Source organism: Orcinus orca, chromosome 6 (assembly GCF_937001465.1).
Source record: "Orcinus orca chromosome 6, mOrcOrc1.1, whole genome shotgun sequence".
In the NCBI taxonomy this organism is placed as follows: domain Eukaryota; kingdom Metazoa; phylum Chordata; class Mammalia; order Artiodactyla; family Delphinidae; genus Orcinus; species Orcinus orca.
Window position 1 is genome coordinate 99,346,154 of NC_064564.1, and position 27,924 is coordinate 99,374,077.

The 27,924-nt window shown below is 45.7% G+C and overlaps 1 protein-coding gene across 13 annotated transcripts in view; it reads right to left on the reverse strand.

Annotated features, from left to right (window-relative positions):
• The window catches only part of SUSD1 (sushi domain containing 1), a 141,805-nt gene extending 121,329 nt beyond the window's left edge, over positions 1 to 20,476 (reverse strand). For 11 of the 13 annotated variants that reach the window (XR_007477858.1, XM_033427450.2, XM_049710962.1 and 8 more), the window contains exons 1-3: positions 19,632 to 20,476; positions 8,280 to 8,393; positions 5,447 to 5,602 (exon numbers count right to left, since the gene is read on the reverse strand). Coding sequence is in view for 12 of the 13 variants with exons in the window: in XM_033427450.2 (XP_033283341.1) it covers positions 5,447 to 5,602; positions 8,280 to 8,393; positions 19,632 to 19,737 (376 nt within the window). In the remaining variant the exon portion in view is untranslated. Of the gene's footprint in view, positions 1 to 5,446; positions 5,603 to 8,279; positions 8,394 to 19,159; positions 19,354 to 19,631 lie in introns of those variants that run through there. The other 2 variants (XM_049710964.1, XM_033427453.2) reach the window with 2 other exon arrangements.
• Between the last annotated feature and the right edge of the window lie 7,448 nt (positions 20,477 to 27,924).

A 27,924-nucleotide genomic window follows, 5' to 3' on the forward strand; every position in this document is an offset into this window, starting at 1 on the left:
GCACCACAACTACTGAGCCTGTGCTCTAGAGCCCGCAAGCCACAACTACTGAGCCCACGTGCTGCAACTACTGAAGCCAATGCGCCTAAAGCCCGTGCTCTGCAACAAGAGAAGCCACCGCAATAAGAAGCCCGCGCACTGAAACAAAGAGTAGCCCCCACTCGCCACAAGTAGAGAAAGCCTGCGCACAGCAATGAAGATGCAACACAGCCAAAGAAAAAGAGTTGTTGACTCTGGGTTAATATTAGGTAATCTTTTTTTCTTTCTCCTTTATATGTGTCCCTAATTGCTTGACTTTTCTACATAAGTATTTTTTAAAATAAATGGACAAGATAAAGCTATATTTCTTCTCTGGGGGGAAATATTGACTTATTCTTCTGTCTCCTTTTGGCAAGAACAATTTTGGATCCTCATAATCAGAAGTAAACTATGGAAAGTGGGGAGGAGGGATAAATTAGGGATTATCATATATACACTACTGCATATAAAATAGATAACCAGCAAGGACTTACTGTATAGCACAGAGAACTATACTCAATATTTTGTAATAACCTATAAGGGAAAATAATATATATATATAAAGTTATATATATAACTGAATCACTTTGCTGTACACTTGAAACTAACACAACATTGTAAATCAACTATACTTCAATTTACAAAAAAAGAAGTAAATGACCCATTCACCCAGACTCTATTCCAGAGCTTCATCCTAGGGTAACAGCTCCATCCTTTCTTGACACATAACTTTTGCAAAAACAGTAGCTGAATAAGTGGAAAACCATTTTCAAACCATATTCATGGGGACTTCCCTGGTGGTCCAGTGGGTAAGACAGCGGGCTCCCAACGCAGGCATCCCAGGTTCGATCCCTGGTTGGGGAACTAGATCCCACATGCCCAGCTAAAGATCCCATGTGCCGTGCAACTAAGACCTGGTGCAGCCAAAGTAAATAAATAAATATTTTAAAAAAAAAACATATTCATGCTCAGAGATGCGCTGGCCATGAACAAAGAGCCTGAACTTAAAGGGCTAAGCACCTCCTTCACAATCTTGCTAATATTGATAGTTTGCTTAGGAAAGCCTACTTTACAGACAGTTGTTCAAAAATAAACTTAAGCCCAGCTCCTGTCCCTATTACTCCTCCCAAAACTTTAAATTAATAGAGTAAAAAAGAACCCTGTGTATATATTTTACTATACTCAACAGGGCCTTTGGAAAGAACCTGGGTTATCTATATCCTGAGGCTTGAGCGAGTAAGAGGCAAGAGTAAAGGGTGGGAGATGTTAACCTGTAGGGGGAGCTCAGGCACGGCGCCATCACTCCCCAAGAGTGACAATGGTGCCTTAGTCAAGGCCTCTGGCATTTGGGGGGATGGAGCTTTGTTTTAACCACCTTTTGATTGAGAATCTTTGGCCTCTCCTTCCAAGGCACTGGGGCAGTAGCAGGGGTCTGAGGCCGTCACCCACCACAGTTGGAGACCTAAGCAGGAGGCAGGGGATTCCACAGGGAGTAAGGCAAGGAGCTAATGGCTATGAGCACTGCTCTGGGCAGTAGCGAGCAACACGTCCCCAGTGTGATTTTTCCCTTGGGTTTATCCTTCCTGGCTTCTTCTTTCTTCCAGAGTGGTAAAGCATGACTCTAGGGATAAATCCAGCTAAAACAAAGGATTGGGATTTGGGCAGCAAAGTTCTGTTGGAGACAGCACTGGGAGAAATCTCAGGATGGCTGCAAGGCTAGTGAGCACAGCCCACGTCGAGCAAGCAGCATCTCGATGGGGCTGAGCATTTGTGTCTGAGACCACAGCAGGCTGCTCCGGGACCCGAAACAACAGGGCAGCTGAGAAGCTTGTGGGCAGAGGCTCACATGGAAAACAAGGCTCCTGACCTGCGAGAGACACCAACAGACTACACTGGTCTCAGTTGTGGTAGTGATTTACGTGTAGGAATGAAGGTGTTTACTTCACCATGGGCAGACCTATGGGATGCAGGTTTGGGGCAGCAGGTTCCAGGAGATGACAAATGGCAAAGCAAAGCATTCACTCCCTCCAGGTTCTTTCCCCCCCACACACACCCAACCCCCATTTTTCTCATTTCTCAGCCAAAGCTGAAGTGCTGTTACATTTCTCTAGAAGAAATGGCATTAGGCCCTTATACTGCAGGAAATGAGCTTATGAAAAAGAACGTTGCTGTTGTCAATAGAGCCAAGATGGATTCCCAAGAGCTGGGGAATTCAAAGGCACAGAAAGAGTATTTTGCAGTTTTCAGCAGACCCTGAACGCTGGGGTCAATGCCTATTTGGCACACACACCAGGGCCATGCCTATCTGGAGTCATGCTGGTAGAGAGATGACAGCCCTGAGCCTTATTTTCACATCAGTCTCATCTCTCTCCACTTACTCTTTTATTTATTTATTTATTTGGGCTGCACCGGGTCTTAGTTGCGGCATGCAGGATCTTTAGTTGCGGTATGCGGGCTTCTCAGTTGCGGCATGCACGTGGGATCTAGTTCCCTGACCAGGGACCGAACCAGGGCCCCCCGCATTGGGAGCACGGATTCCAACCCACTGGACCACCAGGGAAGTCCGTCTCCACTTACTCTTGACCCACTCAAGTCAAAAGGCAGGGAAGAGGCAAGAGTAAAGTGTGGGAGATGATAAACTGCAGGAGGAACTCAGGCATGGCCCCATCACTACCAAAGAGGGACAATGGCATGTTTGTCAAGGCCTCTGGCATTCTGGAATGCCCTCACACCACAAGTACCACAGAGCTTCTTCCTCTGGGTTATGGCTCATAGCAAAGTTCCCATGATCGCCAGGAGTCATTCCGGGGGCAGCCTGGGGGCCAGAACATCTGCAGGTTCTCCAGCACTAGAACCCCTGCAACTCATTCCTCATCTATACGCAGTGACCTCCAGAGGCCTACCTGCAACAAGCTCCTGAACTTGACTTGAACCCTGCAGAGTACAATAAACACCAGGTCCCAGGATGTCTCAGAATTCAACAACTAGGATTCACAATCTTCTGGTTCCAGGCAAGCACTGGATAACTGCTGATACCCCAAAACTTGCTAAGCTTCTGCCTCACCTAAAGACACTGATGTTTCTGTGGCAACTGTGATTATGGAAGAAACTCAGTGTCATCAGGAAAAGTCATCACTCGGCTTTTACAAAGTGGTAAATGGGGACCTCAAAAAAAAAAAAAAGGTCATGGGGATAACGGCCAATGGATATGGGACTTCTTTTTTGTGTTAATGAGATGTTCTAAAACTAGATAGTGGAGATTATTGCACAGCTTTGTGAATTATACTGAAAACAACTGAACTGTACCCTTCAAAAGGGTAGATTTTATGGTTTGTGAACTATAGCTCAATTTTCTTTTTTTTTTAAGAAGGGGAAGGTTACTAAATAATTACAAGGAGTAGAATAAACAGAAGCAGAGCCTAGATCAGGATTTTATTCCAGGAAGATTGGTTCTTCCTAGGCTGACATCTCTTTGGATCTTGCATAAAATATTTCTTTCTTCTTCTTCTTCTTCCTACCTTTTTAAAAACAGAAAGCATTCTGGGAAACTATACTGATATATACAGTTACAAAAGTTTTTCCTGTCAAACTCCCACAGCCTTGAAAACACAATTTCAGGTATCATGTCCTCCAGTCTCTCACCCACTTCCAAGGTAAGTGCCCCCACAGATTCTGGATTCTGGAAAGTGCCCTTTGCTTACCATGACTAACACTTGATACAAAAGTAGCTGTCTGCCGTCACCTCCCACTAGCATAACCTTGGCACATAGAAAGCGCATGAAAAATGTAAATATATTGAATGAACTGAACACCAGATCATCATCTTGTAAGGGTTGTTTTTGTTTGTTTGTTTTTGTTTTTGTTTTTTGCGGTACGTGGGCCTCTCACTGTTGTGGCCTCTCCTGTTGCGGAGCACAGGCTCCGGACGCACAGGCTCAGCGGCCATGGCTCACGGGCCCAGCCGCTCCGCGGCATGTGGGACCTTCCCGGACCGGGGCTCGAACCCGTGTCCCCTGCATCGGCAGGCGGATTCTCAACCACTGCGCCACCAGGGAAGACCAAGGGGTTGTTTTTTTTAATATTTATTTATTTGGCTGCACCAGGTCCTAGTTGCGGCACACAGGATCTTGGTTGCCCTGAGCAGGATCTTCCTTGCAGCATGTGGGCTCTTAGTTGCAGCATGCAGGATCTAGTTCCCTGACCGGGAATCGAACCGGGCCCCCTGGGTTGGGAGCACAGAGTGCTAACCGCTGGACCACCAGGGAAGTGCCGAGGTTGTTTTATTTTTTAATTAGTATCTTTTTTTTTTTAAGGCACCTAATTTAAATCTGCAACACTGCACTTCTGCAATCATGTAGCAAGTAATTTGCTACCTAAAACAACAAGGTATTGTAAAATGTTTTCTTTGAGGGAATGTGTTCATTCGTCGTGCCAAGAATAAATCAAATGTTCCCTTTGAGGGATTTTTACCTTGGTACAGGTCAAGAGGGAGAATGAATCTGAGCATCAAAACCAAAGATAAAAAATGCTCTCCTCTCTCTTTTTTTCTCCCCCAAACCTTTAAATATCACAAAGCTTTTAAGGAGAGTCATTAAGACTATGCAAAGCCATCTTAGAACCAGGAGTCTTTTCCTGCCTTTCCTCTTCATTACTGTTCAAAGATTTTCTTAGAAAACCTAAGAGCTATATTATCATGACAGGCTGTAAATAGAGTTCAGATAATACAGGAGCTACTGAAAATTAGGAGGGTTTTGCCCACCCCTTGTATTTGACCAACATATGCCCAAAATCTGACCTTCAAAGCTACTGAGATCCTAAAAGCTCGACTTATTCACTCCTCACTCATCTTATTCCTCCAGGAGACAAGCCCGCATCCCTAACAGGTGCAGCACGCCGCTGCATCACAGGGCCCACCCCGTGGGCAATGTGCACAGAGCTGGCGGGTACCAGAGTCACTCCAAGGGAACTGCAGATGGCATACCATCTCGGAGAGCCCCCCCTTGTTGTTTGTTATAAAACTTTTCAAACACACAGAACAAGAAAAAGAATATTACAGTCTCCCCTAGTGCCACCCCTACCCTCAAGATTCAACAATCGTTCACATTTTGCCATTTAAAGTACCTTACAGATAAACTAACACTAGATACTTCATAATAACACCCCTAGGTACTTCAGCATGTAGCTCCCAAAATAAGAATATTATCCTAAATACCCCAGTACAGTTATTCCCTCTAACAAAGTGAACAATAATTCCCTAATATGAACTAATACTCAGTCCAAGTCCAAATTTCCCTCATAGACAAAGGAGAGTCCCTCCCTTAAATCACACTATGTCCTGTCTCCACCCTCGCCCTCCTCCACATCCCAGGTACCAGGCACCGTCCTGCCGTCACCATGTTGCCATCACTGCAGCCCCCTTCCCAAGTACCTGTGCAAAAGGTGCCGTCATTGGGGATGAACACCTTGTTGTTGTTTGTGGCTCGATATCCTTCTAGGCAAATGCAATAAAATCCTCCAAGTGTATTGTGACAAGACGTGTGGTTCCCACAGACCACAGTGGCTCCGAACTGGCACTCATTTTTATCTGTTGATACATTGAGACAACGCACAGAAAGGGCTGTCAATCCATCCCACGATCAATCACCCAGACTGTTCTCCTGTGTTACGGACTTGAGAATCAATATTCTGTGGCAACAGCAGAAAGATCTATTTCCCCAGCCTCTTCTCCTCTCACTATGCTTCTCAGACTACAGGACACGGGCCCCTCGTAGTCTTGCACCAGGTGTATTACAAAACCACAAGAGAAACCCAACATCTCAATCTGATAGTCCATCTTATTTGAAGATTGGGAGAAGGGAATGCTTTTTGAACTTCTCCACACTTAAAAAGATCTTGTCATAGACCTGGGAAAACAAATCCAACAGAATCCCACTTTTCCAGCCCAACCATTCTCTTGCTTTTTTTTTTTTTTTTTAACAAAAACCAAGGTAGGATGATTTTACATCCAATGATTAACTGGAAAATTTGTTACTTCTGAGTTACCGGGAGACACAATGGAATTAGTGCTCAAGCCTCACCCAGGGGCAGGGCTAATGTTGAGGCAGAAGCAGCTCCTGCTAATCGTCAGTGATCCATATAAATAATGTTAATCACCCAGTGAGGAGGGGCTGGAACATGGGATGCTGGATGAGACCACAGAACCTGCCCCAAGTATTTCTAATTCAACAATTTGACATCAATGTAAAATGAAAGTAAACCTCCCTCCCATCTCTGTCCTCCAGCCCAGGGGTCAGCAAACATTTTCTGTCAAAGGCCAGTCATAGGTCTCCAATTGCAACTACTCATGCATACTTTGGAGCACAAAAGCAGTCCCAGACAATCAGTAAACAAATTAGTAATGAAAAACAGGCAGCAGTGAAGTTCAGCCCCCAAGCTCCAGTTTGCTGACTCTGCCCTAGCCTCTACCATCAGAGGAAACTCCTGTGACCAATTTCTTTTGCATCCTTTGAGAGCTGATCTAACCAGCTAGTTTTTTGGCGGGGGGATATCATCAACTTATGAACTGGAGTTTTCTTGTCTGTTATTTAGTGTTTTATTCCACTACTGGTTCCCTCAAAGCAGTTCAGTCGCCTCCCACAATTGCACTCCATTCCTGCTAACTCAAGAGCCAACCCCCCCCTGCCCCCTGCCAGCCCCACTCAAAATCTGGTGGGGTTTTATTTTTTTCATTTTTCTTATATTATCTTTTTTTTAATTTAATTAAACCTGGAACACTATTCATCATTAAAACCATCTGTGGTAAGATCTGCATGAGAGCTCAGACTAGCAGAACAGACCCTCAAGGCATTGCCAGGCCAAGTGTCCAGTCAGTCCAGCTTACTGAGCAGGGCACGGGGGTTTCAGATACAAGTCCACCTGTGCATAAGATGGAATATTCCTGTCCTTTGCCATTGTTTCTGAGGCGTATCTCCCCTGCAGACTTCATCAGAAGGGACATCTGTGTTTGTAAGAGATTCTAGAATTCTTAGGTCCCTTGACATAATACCATGTTATAGCACCTCTGGCACACCTATGATCTTACCTGTAACCTACGGCATGGTCTCATCAGGCCAAGTACTGGGATATGCAGTGTGTAGTGTTTGGGAGCGAGTACCACATAAATTGATAAAGCCCCCTCCACCCACTCAGAGACGTTTCTATTGCTCAGAACTCAAAGAACAATCAAGATTGCAGTGAGCTTTCACGAAAGGAGGACTTCAGTAGGGGAGGGAGTAGAAAAGCCTTGTCCGTGCTCCCCAATCCCAACTTCATTTCTAAGCACCTGCTCGTAAGCAGTGGGGGAAGAATCTTATGGGCAGAATTCTAAAGAGAGAAGGCCCAACTCCAGCCTGCAGGAACGGGCAATGGTGTGTGATTGTGAAAACGTGTACCTGTGAAGTAGAATATGGCTTTTTAAACTCAGGACTTAATTGCCATTTTTCTTTAGGGAGGAAAAACAAAACAAAACAAAAACAAAGATACCACAACAAGGCCGTATATACTGTCAGTCCACAGCTACAAGGCAAAACCATCCATATTTTTACTGCAGGTAACATGGTTGCTGGGAGGAAACTGTGATTATCTTAACATTCACTACTACAAAGTTACTATGAAACTCTCCCTCTCTCTGAATGGGGCTTGAACCTGGATATTGTCTGACTCTCACGGCATGGTGAATGCTATGAGACAAAAAATTATCCCAGATGTTTCTAGCCCAAAGGTGTCTGTATTTCTTTAAGTCATCCAAGACCCTAAAGGGTCACAGCTACAAAAAATTTGGAGGATGGATCCTGGTAGACATGAGACTCAAAGCAACATTATTTCACTAATCAGCCAAAACGTTGGCAACTGTGTTTTGTTTTTCCCCACGGTACTAAATAGTTTCCTATCAAAACAACAAGAGAAATTAAAAAATGCAATACTCACTCAAGTTGTTAAGTTAAACTCAAGAGTTAAAACAGATTTCAAATCTGTGTTAGGTCAGAGAGTTTCCAGAGATTCAAGTTCAATGACCTCTAACATGAGGGATAATTCCTTGGAAACGCTAGAGAAAGGATACATCCCAACACTAAAACAAAGACTTATTATAATTGACAAAACTTCTTGTAATAAAAACACATGAACAAAATAATGTTTTCCCCCCAAGGACATCAACTCTTTAACCCTAGAGAATCTTGTTTCTTGACTCAACTTTTCAACTTAACCCAGGATTCAGAACTTACCAATACATTGAGTCCTCCCATTGCCCACAAATCCGTATTTGCAAATACACATCTTCTTCCCTCCTCTTTGCAAGCAGGTAGCATGTTCATGGCAAGTGGCACAGACATCTAAAGCTGAATCATAAATTATATATATCAGGAAAAGAACATTTCAATCACCTACTCTAGGTGAGTCACATTTTGGGTAATAAACAGTTAAAATGGAGAACCAAAATTTGAATACTAAAATTATGAAGGGTAGACCTTATCCCATTCTTAGCTACCCATTGCCCATGGAGTAAAGTGCAAATCCCTCTACCTGGCAATCAATGCTCTTTTCCGTCTAACCCCAGACTAACTCCTGCAGCCTCACTGCTCCCAAACCCAAATACACACAGTGTTCCCCAGGCAAGAGGCCAGCTACTCTTTCCCATACATACATGCTATCCACTGTCTTATGTCATGCCATAGTCACGATGCTCCCTTCGTCTAGAATGCCTATCTTTCCTTCTCTGTCCAACTAGCACCTGTTCCTATTTCAAGACCCAGTTTAATCATCACACTCTCCCTAAGGTCTTCCGCATTCCTCCATTCTTGAGGAAAATTAAACCTTCCTCTGTGCGCCCCTAACACTTGTACATTTCCATATCAACCATATTAATTTGTCAGTATATTCTATTCCACCTCTATCTTCCCAGCTTGCTATTATGAACGAGCGTCTCAAGGACAGGGATTATGTCATTTGCCCATACATCATTATGGCATGGTATAAACATTCAGTGTATTTTTATTGACCAACTGGATAAAGGAAACTGCAGTCCTACTGCCTACAACTTAAAAAGCAAATGGAAGAAAGAAGAACTCGTCTACTGCCCTATCCATTTTCCTTATAAGGAAACAGTGGTGAATGTGTTTAAAATGTCAGTGAGATAACAGCCAGGTCCCAGCAGGATGACCAGATCCCAATTATTTAGATAAGCAGCAAAAATGTTTGGGGCTAAAATTCCTGAAACATTCAAATCTACCAGATGGTGATACATGGCCCAAGATCAAACACGAATTTCTACCCGAGGCTATGTGGGATACTGTGTTGCACTCCCAGTGTCTGTAATATCAGGCGTGGCCTAGTAAGGAGAACATATCAGCATGGAATTTCATCTTAGTCTTGGCCCCATTACCACCCAGGTAATAAAGACTTAGGTCTCAGGCTGCCCTAGGCATGAAACCAACTGAGAAAGGGACATATATAAATTCTCTTAACCACGCTTGGTTTTGTTTTTTTTGTTGTTTTTTTTTTTGCTGTACGCGGGCCTCTCACTGTTGTGGCCTCTCCCGTTGCGGAGCACACGCTCCGGATGCACAGGCTCAGTGGCCATGGCTCACGGGTCCAGCCGCTCCATGGCATGTGGGATCTTCCTGGACCGGGGCACGAACCCGTGTCTCCTGCATCGGCAGGCAGACTCTCAACCACTGTGCCACCAGGGAAGCCCACTTTATTTTTTTTAAAACAAAATATAACACAAAAATGAGACAAGCCATGCTTATCACTAATACTAAATTAACCATAGGATATTTACAAAATTTATTATATCCCAGACCATAAAGAAAAATGCAACAAGTTTCAAAAAAGTAGAAATTATAGAGGTCATACTGACTACCATGTAATAATGTAATAAAACTACAAAATAAAACATAAGACTTGCATTCCCAAAAGAAAACCTACTTGGAAACTACAGAACACTCTCCTAAATAATTCTTGGGGCAAAGAGGATATCAACATTGAAATGTTTAATACCATACATAAAAGCTTATCTACACCAGAAAATTTGAGTTTGACATGTTTTTATATTTCAAAAGAGAGAAAGAAAAGCAGGCGGCTGGGGGAATGGGGGAAACTAAAATTTTAATACAAGAAGCTTGAAAAAAAGGAAAAAAACAAAATGGGGGTTTAAGAGGGGGGTGGTTAGGACTCAGTAAAGATTAAAAAGATGTTAAAGAATTAGAAAATATATTCAAATTCATTGGAAAAACAAAAAACTTTTGCCAAAGTCAGTGCATCATAAAGACCAGTAGTCAAAACTCAAGACCAGTGAAGGAAAACAAGGGTATATACAAACATACAACATTAGGAATAAGAAAGAGCTTGTAACAAAAAATACATAACAATTTCTTTTAAAGTACAAATGAAAGACTTCCAGTTAAACACAGCAGATTTAATACACCTGCAACCCACACCAAAAATTTAAAAATGAAATCAAGGACCAGAAAGGTATAAACTCTGGGAGAGAAGAGGACAGCAGACAAGGATGTTGACAATATTTCAGAAGATGAAAGAGATGGACATATGGGAACTGCCTGAGAGGAAGAAGTAAAAGCCAAGGAAGGAAGGAAGCAAAGAAAGGAAGAAAGGAAGGAAGGAAAGAAGGGAGGGAGGGAGGGAGGGAGGGAGGGAGGGGACATTAATTAAAATAAAATTTAAAACGTAAATAAAAGCCAACTTGAAAGGCTCAGGAATGGAGTCACTTAGCACCCCAGAAGGCAAGCATGAAGGGTAGGGGCTGAGAGTTAAGCAACAAGTTGAAAATATGGAGGAGTAGTTAGATGCTCAGATCCCCTAACTCACCCTGGCATAAGATGGAGTTTTACAACCTGGAGAAAACAGATCAGGAAGGCTCCTGATTATAGGGGCAACAGACAGAGCTGAAGGGAGAATGAGTCTCCGTACTAAATGTCCACCAAGATGGGGTAAATTTATTTAACCATTTTAACATTTTAATACACGACATTTTAAAACAGTACCATAAGGACACTGTCAATCCATAATCACCTGCAACCAAAATCCTGGAAATACCTTCTAAATAATGGGTCCTGGGTCACCTCCACAAACCCAGCTGTGGTCAACCATATAATGATGGCCACTCACCCCAGCGTGTGTGGGTAGAACAATAATAGATATATACACTAAACTTTTTTTTTTTAAGTATAGTTGATTTACAGTATTATGTTAGTTTCAGGTGTACAGCAAAGTGATTCAGTTATACATACATATGTATGTATCTGTATTCTTTTTTTCTATTGACACAAACACTATACTAATGAAATAATAAAATGATAAGATGTTTGATGTTTTTCCTATATGGAATACTTATCTTTATAAAGATGGAAGCATTTTTATATCCATCCAGTTCCAGAAACTAACATTAGATAGAAAATGATTACTTCATGTAACTGTTGAAAGAATCTAATAAACACGAAATATTAAGAAGCAAAGTAGTACCACCCACAGGCTCTGATCTTGTTAAAGCACAGGCTCTGATTCAGTTGGTCTGGGGTGAGACCCTATATTTTGCATTTCTAACAAGCTGCCATGTGGACTACATTTTGAGTAGCAGGGATTCAAGGGCCCCTGAAGTCCTTTCTCTCTAATGTTCTGACACTTCATTCTTAGGGTGCATGTTTTAATGACCAATTAGGAATAATTTAGCATAAGTGTAGCCCCAAGGACAGTACCTGTCATGTTTGGCTCAATAAATGTTTTTTTGTTTTGTTTTGTTTTGTTTTTTTGCCGTACGCGGGCCTCTCACCGCCGCGGCCTCCCCCGTTGCGGAGCACAGGCTCCGGACACGCAGGCCCAGCGGCCACGTCCCACGGGCCCAGCCGCTCCACGGCATGTGGGATCTTCCCGGACCAGGGCGCGGACTCTCAACCACTGCACCACCAGGGAAGCCCTCAATAAATGTTTGTTTCCCATACTGGCGAAGAAGACAAGATGTGTGCCAGTCTACCAAAGGCTTCCCAGACCACTCACAGAAGAGAAAGTGGTTTCCAGAGGTAGAGGAAACAAGAAGCTTCTTGTTCAGCCATGATTAGCCCAGTCTGCAGGGCCTAGTAGGGAGGTCCTCTGAGTTCTAACTGCTTGAGGGACAAAGTTGTCTTCTGGGGGAAAAAAAAGGGGGGTAGGAAGCACAACCTCAATACAAGGAAAGGCAGGGGCTGGGGTGGGGTTGGGGGCTGCATCTGACCACACAATAGTGTCCATTGGTCAAAAGCTCAGTTAAGAATCACTGGAGAAGAGCATAAATGTATACAACTAGTCTACAAAGCAATTTTGCAACAATTGTAAATTTTGCAGACATTAATTACATATTTATTCCTTTCTAGTTTATAGTTTTTTACTGCTACTTAATGAATTACTCCAAAACTTAGCAACTTAAAACAATAAACATCTGTTGTCTCTCACACACACACACACACACACACACACACAGAATCACTGGAGACAGAGTAACCAGTTCAACCCAGTTTTAATACTAAAAGTCCCCTGCCCAGGAAACCCCTCAGTTCGGTGCAAACCAAGACAGTTGATCACCCTACTTGGAGAGCTTGTTAAAACAGAATCCCCAGAGAGTTTGATTCAGTAGGTGTGAGTGGGGCCTGGGAATCTGCATTTCTAAGAAGATCCCAGATGCACCGCACTACCAGCAACACTGAAAGTCTCCCTCAGTCTCAAGGACTTATGTCAGAATCCTGGGGAAAGAAAAGGTAATATCGAAGACATCTTTCACCAAGTCTAGACTGAGGCACAGCATAGCTATGGGGCCAACGTGACAGAGAGAATAACCCAATGGAGAAGAATTCTCCAGGCCTGTGTCAAGACCACTGTGCCTTCCTTATAACCTGGGGGTGGAACTGTGTCAGGCAGCAGCTTCACATCCGAGTCAAGGATGACTTGACTTCTGTCTTCAGCAGATTCTGCTCAGGAGAGCAGAGAGGTGGCTGCCACACGGTAACTGAGGGGACTACTACAGGGGCGAGGGATCCCCCTCTTCCCCTTGCACTAGGGATGCCTAGAATTACTGGCAGAGAAACAGGAGAGTGCGGACTCCAAAAATCTAGGAGGAGAAGCCTGACAAGTACTCTTTGTTACTCTTACTGTGTCCCCCAGCTGAGGGTTGCTCCTAGATTCACTTCCCTTCTCTACCCTGTAGTGACTAAGCCAGCTAAATCCACATCCAACAATGAGAGGACCAGGCAGGTTTTGGTGTCTCGACCTCGGTTGGAGTCTTCTCTCTTGTTCCCTAACTATGTGATCGAAGGCAAATGAAACTGTCAGAGCTCTGGTTTTAATCTGTAAGACGGAGATCGTGTTGCGAAGATTAAATGAGAAATATAAATGCTGTATGAGCTCAAAGCACTAGACAAAGAGCTAATTTACATGAATATCTATGTCTCTTTCCATAGATATTGTTATTGTTGTTAGAAACAAGTCATGGATGATGCAGTGCCTGGTAGGAGACACACTGGTTCAGAGCGGGGTTGAGAGAGAGAGAGATCACTTGGGCTACAATCCTAGCTTGGCCACTTGCTAGCTGGGTAATCCTTGATAATCTCTGTGCCTCCGTTTCCTGTAAATCTGTAATATGAGGATGATAATAAACCTACCTCATATGGTTGTTTTGAGGATTAAAGAGTATATGAGTTAATACGCATAAAGCAATTAGAATGTGAGACATTATTAATACAACCACTCAACAGCTCTTTGTTAATGAGTAAATGAAGGTACTGACAGCTAGCCAGCTCCCAGTTATACTAATGAAGAGAGTGATGGAGAGCTGCATTGATGCAAAAACCCAAAGCAACATCACTGTGTGGACAGATGCCCAACTATTCATGGGGCTGATATTCTGGGAACCATAATACCTTCATTTCCATGATCACTCCTTGCTTCCTCCACATCCTCCCAGCCTTCTGGGTAATACCTGACTCAGAAGTTGCAAATTCAGCTTCCTCACCCTTTCAGCCCTGCTCACACCTCCCTCCCCTCCCCCGCACACCACGTAAACCTCGACATCAGGATGGAGTGGAGGCTGCCAGCCTGAGACTGCTCCTCTCGCTCTGTATTTCAATACTCAAGCAACAACTTACATGCACTCTTGAAATAACAGCAGCTACTGTGACAAAACAGTGAAGAGATTTTGTCCACTGTCAAGGGAAGAAGGAAGTGTTAAAAGCACAAATAGAGTGCTTGAATTCAAATCTTAATCTCATCCCTAGCCATTCACGGTCAGACCAAACAAGCCCACTGCACAGCCTTCCTGAGACCCTGTCTCTCAAACTCGTGGAGACATGTGGAAACAGATCCAATGACCTGAGGAAATAAGCAAAGGGGCGCAAAGCTCAGGAAGAGAAAGCATTCCCAAGTCTTCTGCAACACGATGGAAAATTGCATTGCTTGTAAGAGACGGCATCAAATTCCAGAAACAGAAGGAACCTGAGAGACCTCCTCTCCAACATCCCTCACAGAAAAAAACAAAAACATAGCCTGTGCTTTAAAAATCTGCCAAAGGGGCTTCCCTGGTGGCACAGTGGTTGAGAGTCCGCCTGCCAATGCAGGGGACACGGGTTCGTGCCCCGGTCTGGGAAGATCCCATATGCCGTGGAGCGGCTGGGCCTGTGAGCCATGGCCACTGAGCCTGCGCGTCCGGAGCCTGTGCTCCGCAACAGGAGAGGCCACAGCAATGAGAGGCCCGCGCACCGCAAAAAAAAAAAAAAAAAAAAAATCTGCCAAAGGACTTCTGTGGTGGTCCAGTGGTAAAGAATCCGCCTTCCAATGCAGGGGACGTGGGTTCCACCCCTGGTTAGGGAACTAAGATCCCACATGCTGTGCGGCAACCAAGCCTGTGCCACAACTACTGAGCCTGCCCACCACAACTAGAGAGAAGCCCACACACTGCAAGGAGGACCCTGCGCACCACAACGAAAGATCCCGCATGCCGCAACTGACACGATGCATCTGAAATGAAAATAAATAAAATATTTTTAAAATAATAATAAAAAATAAAATAAAATAAAAATCTGCCAAGACAGAGAGCACTCTACTCTTTCAAGCAGTATAATCCTTGTGGGGCAATGGGAACCATCATCCAGTCCCCTTCTCCTCCCCAACCCTGGGCTGCCATTCCCCATCAGGAACCCAGAACCTTTCCTTGTGTAAAACGGTTATCAGCCCGCAGCTGCTTTTGCTCTTTTGCCCTCTTCTGACCATTTTCCTGTTTGACCAAGACCAACTTGCAGAGCGGGTCCCACACCTGGCCTCCAGACTAGGAACCAACCCATGCCGAGCACCCCAATGTCAATGCTTTAGAGCTCTGAGCAAAGCAGCCACACCCTAGGTTTATGTCCTGAATGTCACACATGAACAGGCTGCCCCACATTCTCGAGCAAGCTGAATACCTTTTTTTTTTTTTAAGATCCATGCAATTCAACACCCCTGTCTCCTCTGCAGAGCTAAGGCCAATAGGCCTCTTGCCACCTTTGGCTGCAGAGACCTAGGAGCCCATTTTAGGATTTGACCAGAAGCTGAGGATGTGCTCAGGGCCAAGTCCTTGGAGAGGGAACACAGGCCGTGGCAGGGATCGTCTTCATTGGCTCTAATCCTGCTACATTACTTTGAGCAACTGTAAGTCACTCCAAAACCACGCACCCGCTCCATTTCCCTTCTTTCCTCCTCTTCCTCACTCTGAACAGGGAATACGCTGCTGTGATTCATGATGACGGAGTGAAGACCAAGCCTATGGAATGCACGATTCAGGAAGTCAGGTGTACTTTACACAGTAACAACTTCCCCAACCCTCTCTACCACCGCTCCCCAAGCCTCTCAAGGCCTCTGCCTGCCCTCTGCACACCCTCTGGCCTTCCCAAACCCCAGCCGCTCCCAGACTCAGAGCAATGCCAGGAAAAGGTTAAGAAACAGGACTGACTGGTTCCAGCCCTCCTGGCCCATTCCTAACCTCTCTGTTCCCCTAGGGCTTGGCACCGTGCCCACCACCAACACCCTCCTGCTCTACCAACTACCACTTCACCCTTCCCTCACACTCAGGCCACCTGACTTTGGCTCCCCCACTCTCTCCTCCCTGAAACGCGTTGGATAACAATTAAATGTAATTCAGCAATGTTACCGTGAGAGACTGAATATGCAAATGGACAACCCCAGACCACACATAAAAATAGAACTCTGACCCATAATCTGCAGCCATCAGTCTAGGAAGTCAAACCACAACCTCTGTAGCAATAAGTCCCAAGTGGTCAGGATTTAATCAATATTGGACAGCTTCCATAATTTTTGCCCACGCTTCAAACTTAGGACCAATCAGAGAAAGCCAAATACATTCCCCTAACCAATCACACGAGATGCCTACTGTCAGAGAGAAGCTATCTCCAGCTTCCCAATGGCAACATCCTCCAACCAACCCGGGCATACCTGAAACCTTCCTTTCTGTTCCACTGTAAAGTTTTTACACTCCCCGGCCTGCCTGTGAGTCTCTGACAAATGTCAATGACGATCGCTGACTCTTTTGTTAGAGCAAGCTCTGAATAAACAGCCTTTTCTCATTTGAGTGGTCTTCATTTATTTCCATACCAGATTCCTAATACAAGCCACAGTCCCTACGCACAAGGAGCTCTTAGTCTAGTAAACAATTACATTGCAATATGGTGTAAGTGTATAGAGCAAGGGTACCTTATAAATATGTATGTATATAAGTAAGTGTGTAGTGGCCCATGTAATACAGTACAGAGGGGCCTCCAGGAGGGAGGACAATTGGGCTGCTTTTGAAAAATGAACAGCACTAAGTAGCTAGCTGTGGGGGAAGGGAAGAGCTGTTCTCCATTCTTCTCCTTTCCTCCCCTCTCCCTATCGAGCTTTCCCACTTGTAGACCAACTTTGCTTTCTGACCTGCTCCAATAAATATCTCCTTTATTTTTCCATTTTCAGTTTCTCCCTCTACCCAATAATTCCCCTCATTCGTGCCGGAGTCTGCTTTACCACTTCCCCCAGCAAAAAAATTTCTTGCACTGACCTGGCCAGCCCAACTGAATGCTAACTTCTCTTTCCTTCTATCTTCTATCTTCTTTAAAGAATATCTACTCTGCAGCCAAAGTCCTGCACTCACTTGAGCCCTCTGCATCTGGCTCTCACCCTCAGTGCTCTGCTAGCTCTGGCTTCCACTGACAGAGTCACCAAATCCAAAGCCTTGTTCTCAGTCTCCACTCACTTGGCTCCCCTTCCCCTGGTTTCCTTGATGCTCTAGTAGCCTGGTCTTCCTCCAATCTATGTGGCCACTGCTCTTTCTCCTCCATGTGCATCTACCATCTGAACTTAGTCTTTCCAAGAATCTGTCCTTGGTCCTCTTACTCTTATCAACCTCAAGGCTTCAAGTGACCATCGAGTCTCCATCATTTGCACACACTTACTGTCCACAGTCTCAACTCCCTGTTGGTTTCATCTCTCCGAAAGTCCTAGCATTACCTCGAATTCAGGATCTCCAAAACAACTAGGCATCTTTCTTCAAAAATCTTTTTTTCTCCTCCCACAGACCCATATACCCAAGTCACCCAGTCCTAAACCCTTAGTGTTCCAACTTCCCTTTTCTGTTCCTTTGCACCTTAACATCTGTCATTAAGTCCTTCCAGTTCCCTTTCTACCTTATCACCTACATGCAGTCCTCATCTCCCGCTGTCATGACTGTGGGGCCAGTCTTCCGGCCTCAGAACTTCTAGAACAGATATTACAACTTCCTCAATGGCCCTAAGCATCCAGTCAGTTCCCACATTGACCACTGCAAGGAAACCTGCCCTTAATCAAACCAGGTTCTACACAGTTGTAAATGATGGGAAAATGCCTGCATAAGGAGAGGGGGCTCATCCAGGTAACCCTGGCTTCCATTTCCCAAAATTCACCCCACAGCCGTTAAGCTGCTGCAGATGGATGGCCTTAGGTAGTTACTTTGTTCAACCATCTCAGGCCAGCGAGCCAATGGGACCCCAGTGGACAGTTTCCTAGGCTACAGTCTTAACACAAAGATTCTGAAATAGGCTCCAAGCATCTGCAAACTTTTACGCACACTGCTGTGGGAGACCAAGTTGGAGAAGGAAGTTAGAAAGCCCACCAGAGCATCTGATGTATAAAAATGGCCATTTCAGGAGGTTTGGCTGTCAAGAAAAACACCGTCCAGTGATGGTAAAGTCCCAAGGTAAAGAGAATTGAGGGGAACGGGAGTCTGAGCCACAAAGTCCCCTCATATCTCCTTACACAGAATTTGCCATCCACTATAGGAGGAGTGTTTCATTTTATGAAGGAAGCTGGAAGCTTTTCTTATACCAGCTTTTACATCACTCCCTGTACTAAAAGCTGCAGTGATTTCCAATGGCTACTCACTGCCCAGGAACAACTAAGTCTAAATGCCTTGGTCTGCCAATCACAACACTCTGCCTTCTGGTTAAATCCAATCTGCTTTTCTGCCCCCCATTTCCCACGCACCTCCTACATACCAGTCAAACTGAAACACAGCCCCCGTGCTTTCATGCCTTCGTGTGGTTCCTCACTCTGTCCCCTCCACCTGGAATTCATTCATTCTACACGTATTTGCGGAGAGCTGCTGTGCCCTCTGCTCTGAGTTGGGATGCCTTTTCCTCCTCTTCCCATAACCAAATATTACCAATCGTTGTTGGCCCAGTTCAAAGGTCACCTCATCCATGAGGCCACCAGATTCCCTTGGTCAGAAGTAGTCTTTCCCTCCTCTGACCACCCACCTCAGAACGCCTCTGATGGCGTTCTGCCTTTATTACAGTTATTTGAGTAAATGCCACCTCCCATCCGTGTCTGAATCCTCTGCGTAACTCGTACCACGTTCAACACTGCGTTCTGCAGGGGGAATAAAAACTACTCCAACTGCCTAGAAATGGCTTATTTGCTTGTCTGTCTTCTGCAGAATATGAGCTCAGAAAGGACCAGCACAAGGCCCTCACACCCTTCACAGGGAAACTCAAGGACCCTTCATCTGTTGAATGAATGGCTTAATAACTGCTTTATTCCCGTAAACTTCCTTACACTTCTTCCTCACCCGATTAGCATCTGGTTCTTCATCAAAGGGAAAAAATTAAAAGGTAGAAAGACAACTGCTCCGGGTCAAGAATTTGTCGCGGAAAAGCCACAGCCGGGCCGGAAGCGTGACAGTGCAGGCGGAACGCCCTTCCACGCCCTCGCGCGCCCGGCGCGGCTCTCCTGGCGGGGAGAGAGCCTCTCCCCTCGCTCGCGCCCGGCCCCCACTCGCGCCAGGTCCCCCGGGGGCGCGGGCCGGGCCGCTGCGCATTTGTTTCCCGCAGCCCAGGACCGGGCCTGAGGCGGAGAAGCCCGCCCGGGAGGCCCTCCCGCTTCTCGGAGCCCCGCCCTCCGATCCCCACCTGCGCCCAGCTACCAGGCTCCTCGCCAGCCCGGCCCAGGGGCGGGGGAGCGTACGGGGCGCGCCCGGCATAGTCCGGGCCGCCGCCCCCCGACCCCGCGCCGCGCCGCGCCTGCTCCCCGCCTGCACTCACCGTCCGCGCCCGGCGCTCGGGGCACGCCGAGGGCCAGGCTGAGCAGCGGCAGGAGCGACAGCAGGCGCCCAGGCGGGAAGCCGGCGCCCCGGGGCCCCCGGGCCATGCCACCGCCGCCGCCTCCCTCCCGGCGCGCCCGCGACTCCTCCTGCGGCCCCAAGGCGCCGAGATAAGGCGTCGGGCGCCCCGGGGAGGGGGCCGGGCGGGCCGCTTCCGGCGCCAAGCTAGGGAGCTGAGGGCTCCGCGGGGTCCCGGGGAGTGGCGGCGGCGGCGGTGCGCGGGCCCTTCCTCCCCGCCAGGCCCGCGCGCCGCGGGGGACGCTCGTTCAGCCACTCGCGGCTTCACCTGGCCGTGCCCCCTGCTGCGCGCCGGGTACGCGGGGGGCCCGGGGACACGCTGCGGGTCCGGCTTAGTGACACAGCTGAACGTAGAGTCCCGGACTGTGCCAGAAGGAAACTGTCTCCCGTGCTCTAAGCGTGTGGAACGATCGCGGGATCCAAGGCGGTCGGGAGCTCAGGGAGGCACCCCCGGGGTGGCAAAGGAAGAGGGGTGAGGGGCAGAAGGAGCGGGAATCTTCTAGAAGCTGAAAGCGAGCCGGGCGACGTGGCTGGAGCTCCAAGGGCGAGAAGCCGCCAGTCCAGGCCACCCAGGGGCGACAGGCTTGACCAGGCGACAAGACCGTCTGGGCGAGAGAGCTGGCAGGACTTCCTGCTGCTCCGAGGACACTCAGCTTGGGGCGTCAGGGAGGCTTCAGGAAGAAGTAAGCGAAGACCTGAGAGTGAGAAGGGCGCGGGAGAGGAGTCTAAGCGGTGAGAGGCGTGGGCAAAGAGACAGACTAGAGTGTATTCTAGCAATGGCGAGCAGGACCGCCTCAGATTGGAACGGACGGCTGGAGAGCGGCAGTGAGCTGCGGAAATAAAGACTTCATAAAGCATGTCAAGGAGGTTGCTCAGAAGCTGTCACGGGGTTTTCAGAAGCGCGACCTCATCAGGAAAGGCTCCCAGGGTCGGCTCTGTGGGATTGGGTTTGGGTCTGAGGAGGCAGGGCGACGGCCTGGAGCTGCTTCAGGGCTCCAGACAAGAGAGGACACGTCCAGGAGCAGGGCACTGACAATGAGTGTGGAGAGAAGTGGCAAATGAGAGTGGTATTGGGTGGAATCCACTGGATTTTATGGCCTGTGGACTGTGGTGGACAAGGAAAAAGAAATTACAGATGTCACCGAAACTTTTGGTTTGGGCAACTGGGTTGATGGTGGCAGGAGTCACTGAGACAGAAACACAAAGGGAATTGTGGCAAATTAGGGTAGAGAGGCTGCAGGGGGAGAAAAAATAAGTTCCAGGTTGAAGGCTTTCAGCTCGAGATGTCTGTAGGGCTCCCCAAGAGCAGAGCCTTCCACTCCTTCACCCATATCCTCACTTGCTTTCTCTCTGTGCCTTGAGCCCACGCTAACCCTAACCACCCATGAACACGCCCATATAAGGGTTCCACTTGTGCAGCCTTAAAAAGAAGTCGTTAAAAATACACTTCCGAGGCCCTTTTGCAGCAGGCTTTCTTGCTAATTATTTTTTGCTCAGCAAAGATAAGAGCCTGCTTTGGGGAGCAGGAGATGGACAGTGCAGGTAGTGCAAACTATCTCCTATTATTTAGACAGTTTCTTTGTTAAGCTCCGCTCTCCATGAACTTTGAAATCATGTCACTGTTTCAACAAAAAATACATTCAAGACATTTTTAAGCCAACCTATATTTCTCCTTCTCTGCCATGCTCCCCTGAAAAATAAATAAATTTAAATACATTTGTGTATATATGTGTATAAGTGTATATATATATATATATATATATATATATATATATTTTAATTGGTGATGTCGAAAAATATCCAAAATCTGGAAATGGGCAAAAGAGATTACTGGGTGTCTTTTCAGTGGGGTGCTGTGTAGTAGCCCTTCTGGAGATTGATTCTAGAGGGTTGTGCACCTTTGATGGACTTTCTATTGACTAGGCTATTTATAACTCTGTAGGGGTAAAGTTAACTTGCAGAAAGTTGATGATAATGCAAAAGATTCTTGTCCATAGCAATGCAAGTTAATTTTTCCAGTAGAGATATGGGTGATTTCTGCCAGATAAAAAATAAGATAAACCTAATTAGATTGTGTCTTATATGATATAAACCAGTTACCCAGTTTTGCATCTATTAGCAAATTCATTTCATCATTCCTAACTGAAATATATGTAATATATATACATATATGTTCTTCACATTTTCCTTTAAACCTTATTATCTTACTAGTTCTCCTTTGAAGTCAACATCTTGCTGAGTCCCTCATGAATTGGTTAAATAAAATCTTAGATAAGTTTTCATTGTATGTTTGCATGAACCATGTTTTTTTTTTGTTTTGTTTTTTTGTTTTTGTTTTTTTGTGGTACGCGGGCCTCTCACTGTCGTGGCCTCTCCCGTTGTGGAGCACAGGCTCCAGACGCGCAGGCTGAGCGGCCATGGCTCACAGGCCCAGCCGCTCCGTGGCACGTGGGATCTCCCCAGACCGGGGCACGAACCCGTGTCCCCTGCATCGGCAGGCGGACTCCCAACCACTGCGCCACAAGGGAAGCCCAACCATGTTTTTTAAATTTTGAAAATTTTACGTTAGTACAATACATTATACTGATATTCTACGTTAGATTGTGTGACTTTCATCAGTTCTTTCTATTGGCTCATTTTTTGCTTTCAAACAAATATTTTTTTGCAAAAAAAAAAAAAAAAACTACATCCTACCCAATGATGAGTTCATGGAACCACAGAATAAAAAATTATCTCCTCATCAGTATTTGTCACTAGAATTAAAAGAGAATATTGAAACAGTGTTAAATTTGGAGCAATGAGATCATTGCCGAGAAAATATTTAGCTTAAGAAAAGTGTTCTTCTTTTAAGAAGCACGACCAATACACAAATATCTTCTAAAAGAGAATTTAGAGAGAGCTCTTTTTTTCCATGATATCAAGATTTTAATGACTTAATCTAAGAAAAAATTGACTTTTGGTTTCAAGATGGCATCATAAACCCTGAAAGATCTCTCTCCCCTGCTTCCCAAATCCCAGTAAATACACACATACACACACCCAATTAAGTATGCAGAAGTGCTTTCAAACAGCAGAGAATGCCATCAGTGAAGCAGATAGCTTTGAGAACTGCACTGGATTAGATTTGCCACGTGGCCTCCACAAAAATGTCCACTAAAAGAGATGGGAGGTGGGGTTAAAAAAAAAAAACTAAAATACATGTAATTTAAAATTGTTTTAAATTATATGCACACTTCAAGTTACTATTTGTACATATTAACACAATGTTCATATTTTTAGGGGTTTTTTGTTTTGTTTTGTTTTCTTTTCTTGGCTGCGCTTCGTGTCACGCGGGATCTTGTTTCCCCCACCAGGGCTTGAAACTGCACGCCCTGCAGTGGAAGCGCAGACTCTTAACCACTGGACTGCCAGGGAAGGCCCTGTGCAGGTTTTATAATATTTTCAGATTTACTCCAGAACCACTATGTAGGAATTGTTGGGAAAAAAATGCATAGTACGCTTTTTACCAGTTCAAAGCATTTTATTTTCCTCATCTGTGTACATATTGTTCACTGCAATCTGCTTCTTCAGGCTTCGGGCCACCAAATGCCAGTTTCCTGGCTCTCCAGAAAAACTATAATTTTCCACACTTAAAAAAATAACTTCTAGGGCTTCCCTGGTGGCGCAGTGGTTGAGAGTCCACCTGCCGATGCAGGGGATGCAGGTTCGTGCCCCGGTCTGGGAAGATCCCACATGCTGCGGAGCGGCTGGGCCCGTGAGCCATGGCCGCTAAGCCTGCACGTCCGGAGCCTGTGCTCCACAACGGGAGAGGCCACAACAGTGAGAGGCCCGCGTACCGCAAAAAAATAAAATAAAATAAAAAATAACTTCTAACTTTTTAAAAAGTTTTTTTATGGTAATTTACTCATCAGTGAACCTTCATGTGATTAGACAAAATATTTAAATCCTACCTAAAATATTGAGATTACTGACCGATCCGTGGAAGTGATCTTAAAGTACATCAAGCAGGTATACATAATCCAGAGAGCTTCCCGATTTGTTCCTGTTTCCCATCATCGAAGGTTAAGAAATATTGAAGTCTATCTTAATGCATCTTGCTACACAATCAAAACATTCAATGACAACAAAGAACACCCATGCTCACAGCAGCATTATTCACAAGAGCCAGAGGGTGGAAACAACCCAAATGTCCATCAAAGGATGAATGGAGAAACAAAATGTGGTAGAGCCATACAATAGAATATTATTCAGCCTTAAAAAGGAAGTAAATTCTGACACATGCTATATTGTGGATGAACCTTGAGGGCATTATGCTAAGTGAAATAAGCCAGTTAAAAAAGGACAAGTACTGGAAATTCCCTGGCGGTCCAGGGTTTAGGACTCCACCCTCTCACTGCCTAGGGTCCTGGGTTCTATCCCCGGTCAGGGAACCAAAATCCCACAAGCCTCATGGCCAATAAAAAAAAATAAAATAAAATAGGATAAGTACTGTAAGTTTCCACTCATGTGAGTTACTTAGAGTAGTCAAATTCATAGAGACAGAGAGTAGAAGAGTGGTTGCCAGGGGCTTGGGGGAGAGGGGAGTGGGAAGTTGATGTTTAATGAGTAGAGAGTTTCAATTTTGCAAGATGAAAAAATTCTGGGGGTGGGTCATGCTGATGGGTGCAAATCAAGGTGAACGTATGCCGCTGAACTGTACATTTAAACATGATTTTAAAAATCAATGAGAAAAAAAACGTAGGTACCAATTTTTATTTTACCAGGCAGGCACTAACATGTAGGACTCCCCATATCAATTTTGGATCCTGGGAAATCAGAATTATAGAAAAGGTCCCTTGGAAAGCCCCATCCCCCAACCCCTGAGACGTAAATGGATAGGATTCCTAGAGATCCCTGAACGGGCTATGAGGCAGCCACGGGTGTGGGCAGGAGGAGGGCAGGAAAATACAAAATGAACACCGGCTATTACCTCTAGCGTTTTCCCCCTGGCAGCTCTTCAGTGTGTCTGCTTACAATGTAAAGTTTGGGGTTTGCCTGGTGGGTTATCATCTGGATAAAATATAAAGCCAGAAGGAGAAGAGGGACAGGGAGGCTGGATACCATATATCCTGGAACTTTCCTGGAAAAGTCCCTTGCTTGGTCATCACACTCCTGACCAGAAATGACGTACTGCTTTTCCCAGAGGCTGGCTTGGGCGTGCTACTAGCGGGCTTGCAAATTGTAAATAAATTGCTCATCTGTGGGTATTCCGGGAATGGTTCGAATATCTAATTCTAATGAGTTGGATATACTCTGGTGTTGAACTTATTGCTTGAAGTTTGCATTACCAGGAATGATTTAAATGTTTGAAGCCTTTGAATGATGTTGGTTGAAAATTAGAGTGTTTGAAACAGATAAAAGTCACTCCCTCTGTAACTCCACGCTCACACACATTTGTCACACACATCTATCCCTAACTGACATGACATCTGAGAACACCGCAAGGCCGCCTGAAAGGGGCCACATTGACCCTCCCAGAATGGAGTCATCCTCTCAAGCAGATTTGTCCCATTGATAACAGGGACATGTCTCTATGGAGAAATGCCCTGCTGATGACTGTCTCTAAGTCAAGTACTGGTAGACTTACCATTCTTTTTTTTTTTTTTAAGATTCTTTTGATGTGGACCATTTTTAAAGTCTTTATTGAATTTGTTACAATATTGCTTCTGTTTTATGTTTTGGTTTTTTGGCCACGAGGCATGTGGGATCTTAGCTCCCCGACCAGGGATCGAACCCTCACCCCCTGCATTGAAAGGCAAAGTCTTAACCACTGGACCGCCAGGGAAGTCCCGACTTACCATTCTTTTTTTTTTTTTTTTTTTTTTTTTTTTTGCGGTACGCGGGCCTCTCACTGTTGTGGCCTCTCCCGTTGCGGAGCACAGGCTCCAGACACGCAGGCTCAGTGGTCATGGCTCACGGGCCCAGCCACTCCACGGCATGTGGGATCTTCCTGGACCGGGGCACGAACCCGCATCCCCTGCATCGGCAGGTGGACTCTCAACCACTGCGCCACCAGGGAAGCCCCTGACTTACCATTCTTAAAGCCACCATCACTGTTGGTTTTTTTGTTTGTTTCTTTTTTTTTTTTAATTTTTGGCTGTGTTGGGCCTTTGTTGCTGTGCGCGGGCTTCCTCTAGTTGTGGCGAGTGGGGGCTACTCTTCGTTGCGGTGCACGGGCTTCTCATTGCGGTGGCTTCTCTTGTTGTGGAGCACGGGCTCTAGGCACGTGGGCTTCAGTAGTTGTGGCACATGGGCTTAGTTGCTCTGCAGCATGTGAGATCTTCCCTGACCAGGGCTCGAACCCATGTCCCCTGTATTGGCAGGCAGATTCTTAACCACTGCACCACCAGGGAAGCCCCAGACTTATCATTCTTAAAAGCTCAATGACTCTCAGACACTTTGTTGTCATGTGAGAAACAGCAGGATTATTCTGCCTTCCTCATCATGCCTCTCCCTCCTCCAGAGCACACACACGCAAACCAAACACCCTACCTGGAGTTAGTTTGTGGAGCGTGGGTTACAAGTAGACTATTGGCTACTGTACATGGCTGTGCTAGAAGCTGTGCTGTCTGATGTGTCACCCATTCAGGACACCACTGTTCTCAGAAAAGCAAAGCAAATGTGGGTGGGAAGTGATGGCTCAGTAGAGCAGGCCCTCCCTCCTCATTTTGCACTGGCAAGGGCACTCTGACGGGACTCAGACATCCTGTGATCCCACCAGCAGAAGCTGGAGGAGCGGAAGATTTGAATTTGGAAGTAAACTTCAGGCACTCCAATTGCAGTTCAGGGAGCAGCTGGCATAGTATTCCACCATCCTCCTCCTGATCTCAGGAGGCAGGGGCAACACCAAGCGAGACTGGGGCTCTGTCACCCAATTCTCTCCCTCTCTCTCCTTCTCTCTCTCTCTCTCTCTCTCTCTCTCTCCCTCTCTCACACACACACAACACACACACACACACACACACACACACACACACACACAGAGTCACCTGCCTCACTTGAGGAAGCCTCAGCTGTTGGTCTGTTTGTCCCACAAACCCCAAAAGGAAGCCTGCTGACAGCCCACTTCCGGACCTAGAATCAGCCTGAGGACCCTTGCAGCCACCCACAGCCTTGAGGAGAATTGGGGCACCTCTAACCATGACTGACACAATTGCTGAGGAAGCCCACAACAGCTGTGAAGGCTGATGGAGCTAGACTTTGCTTGATAAATACCTGCCAACAGTGAAGACTCATATCACCGACCTTGGTAAATAGTACAATCTTCAAATTAGAAATAGTGTATTCAATTATTTTGCAATGGACTTAGCTGCAGGTTTTACTGGTTTCTTTACTAACTGCTGGTTTTTGTGCCCTGTGTCTTCCTGTTTCAACCTCCTCCTCCTCCTCCTCCTCCCCCTCCTTCTTTACTAACTGCTGGTTTTTGTGCCCTATGTCTTCCTGTTTCACCCTCCTCCTCCCCCTCCCCCTCCCCCTCCTCCTCCTCCTCCCCCTCCTCCCCCTCCCCCTCCTCACCCTCCTCACCATCCCCCTCCTCACCCTCCTCACCCTCCTCCTCTTCCTCCCCTTCCTCCTTCTTCTTCATCTTCTGGTACATTGTATCTCTTTCAGAAACTATTCCTGGATGATAAACTTTCAGAATCCTTGCATGTCCAAATATATCTTGATTTTGCTCTCATCATTTACTTAAAGATTAACTGAGTTGAGAATTCTGAATTCAAAATAATTAAGTGATAGGGTAATGGTGTCTAGAATCTGGATTCAGAATAATTTTTCCTCAGAATTTTGTTTTCTGTATTAGTATTACAGATTTGTAGCATTGGATGACACTTCTGCTGGTTTTCCTCATTTGTTTCATGATTTTCAATTGCCCATTATTTTTTTACATGAGAGTCTCATCTGTTTAGAATTAGTAGTTTGGATCTATTTCCCCAGGCCAGGTGAGAATCCCTGCTTTCTTAGGAGTAAATGGAGATTTGGTTACAGTGGTCCTAGCTCTAATGGTTTTGAGGGTGGGAGGGGGAAAGTGCACAATGGCTACTCTCCCTGGCTCCAGGGCCTTCTATGGAAGACTCATGTATCATAAATCTCATCTTATTTGATAAGCAATAAGCTTTACTCAAAATTTTCACTTAGGGAAAAAAATCCAGGACCCACCACTTCTAAGGTAGGAAATG